At 33.7% G+C, this 1856-nt stretch overlaps 1 protein-coding gene across 1 annotated transcript; it reads left to right on the top strand.

The window, feature by feature from the left end:
• Nucleotides 1-615: 615 nt before the first annotated feature.
• On the top strand, nucleotides 616-1551 carry LOC123254431 (olfactory receptor 4C15-like). The gene has a single exon (XM_044683457.1). It carries the CDS (start codon nucleotides 619-621, stop codon nucleotides 1549-1551), a length of 933 nt encoding a protein of 310 aa, XP_044539392.1. The 5' UTR covers nucleotides 616-618.
• The last annotated feature ends 305 nt before the right edge of the window (nucleotides 1552-1856 follow it).

The raw sequence follows: 1856 nt of genomic DNA, 5'->3' as shown, positions 1-1856 counted from the left end.
CTATGGGAGTAGAAACACAGAAGAAAAACAAATGACCAATCATTTTTTATATGAATATATGATTTGGAGTTTTAGTTTTAAAACACTGCTTTATTGCAAAAATGAAAAATGTGGAAATAGGTATTAAGAATACATGTATAACCCAGTGGAAGTGCATATTGGATCTGGGATGGGGGAGGGAAGAGGGGATGGAAAGAAAATGAAATATATGAACATGAAAAACAATTTAAAAAATTAAAAATTAAAAAAAAATTCTTGTTCAGATTACCATTTCTACTTGTGATCAGTATAGAACCTGATTTCCTAACCATCCACCCAAATACCTGAAATTATAAATGTGTGTATATGACATGTCTGGGAGTTTGCTGTGCATTTGAATAGTTACTTTTCCTTTGATAAAATCCAACTCACCCTTCTGCATATTCACCAAACCAATTTTGTGCCCCCATGCATGTGTATGGTGCCAAAGCCTAGAGAAGTATTTAGCAATATTTTGGAGCATAGTATATTTCACTATCTCTTTGTTTTCCTGATATTACCGTCTATACTGAAGAGATCTCCTTCTCTTGGTTACAGATCATCCATATTCACCAAGACAGCAGTTTCCGTAACAAAATCATGGAAAATGAAAGCCAAGTGACTGAGTTCATTCTCTTAGGACTTACACAAATTCCAGGTGTTCAGAAAATCACATTTGTTATGTTTTTGCTGGTTTATCTTGCAACTCTTGGGGGAAATTTGTTTATTGTTTTGACCATTATTAGTAGCCCCTCACTCTTTGCTTCCCCCATGTACTTCTTTTTGGCTGTCCTGTCCTTTTTGGATGCATGTTTCTCCTCAGTTATTGTTCCCAAAGTCATAGTTGATTCGTTTTATGAGAAGAAAACAATCTCCTATGAAGGCTGTATGACTCAGGTTTTTGCAGAACATTTTTTTGGTGGCACTGAGGTGATTGTCCTTACTGCCATGGCCTATGACCGGTACGTGGCCATTTGCAAACCTCTACACTATGTGACCATTATGAGCAGACGTTTATGTTTATTACTTGCAGGGGTGGCCTGGGCAGGAGGATTCTTGCATTCTATCATCCAAATGTTCTTCATTTTGCCATTACCATTTTGTGGCCCAAACATAATCAATCATTTCTTGTGTGACTTATATCCTTTGCTGGAACTAGCCTGTACTGATACACATGACCTTGGACTTATGGTTGTAGCCAATAGTGGCTTCATGTGTATTTTGATTTTCTCCCTCTTACTTGTCTCTTATGGAGTCATCCTATACACCTTGCGGACGTATAGCACAGAAGGACGACGCAAAGCCCTCTCCACTTGTAGCTCCCATATCATAGTGGTAATAATGTTGTTTGTTCCATGCATTTTTGAATATGCAAGACCTCCCACCACTTTCTCCTTTGATAAGATGTTAGAAATATTTTACACTATTCTGACACCTTTGTTAAACCCCTTCATCTATACTTTTAGAAACATGGAAGTAAAAAATGCCATGAAGAGATTGTGTTGTCAGAAAACATTTTCTATTAAAAAATAAAGTCTATGAAATAAAATTATTATTTGCAATAAACATAAAAATTCCAAAGATATTCTGTCAGTTTCATATCACACTCACAATGAATACATTTACATGTATATAGACACATGCATATATTTAGATATAAACAATGATGAATATGTACATATATGCACATATATATTTCAATTATATATATGCTTATACATATATGTCTATATATGTAAGCATTTATCTGTCTTTTCTTAAATATATAATTTCATAATATATAATATATAATTTTATAATATAATTTATAATCGTTGTATAATTTATAATTTTTAGTT

The sequence above is a fragment of the Gracilinanus agilis genome, unplaced genomic scaffold, assembly GCF_016433145.1.
Source record: "Gracilinanus agilis isolate LMUSP501 unplaced genomic scaffold, AgileGrace unplaced_scaffold21968, whole genome shotgun sequence".
NCBI lineage: Eukaryota > Metazoa > Chordata > Mammalia > Didelphimorphia > Didelphidae > Gracilinanus > Gracilinanus agilis.
Note: the sequence above shows the minus strand (reverse complement) of the source record. Positions and strands in the feature narration are given on the sequence as shown.

Excerpts from the sequence above, each read along its gene's own strand:
- LOC123254431 (XM_044683457.1), top strand. The coding sequence starts at position 619 with ATGGAAAATGAAAGCCAAGTGACTGAGTTCATTCTCTTAGGACTTACA.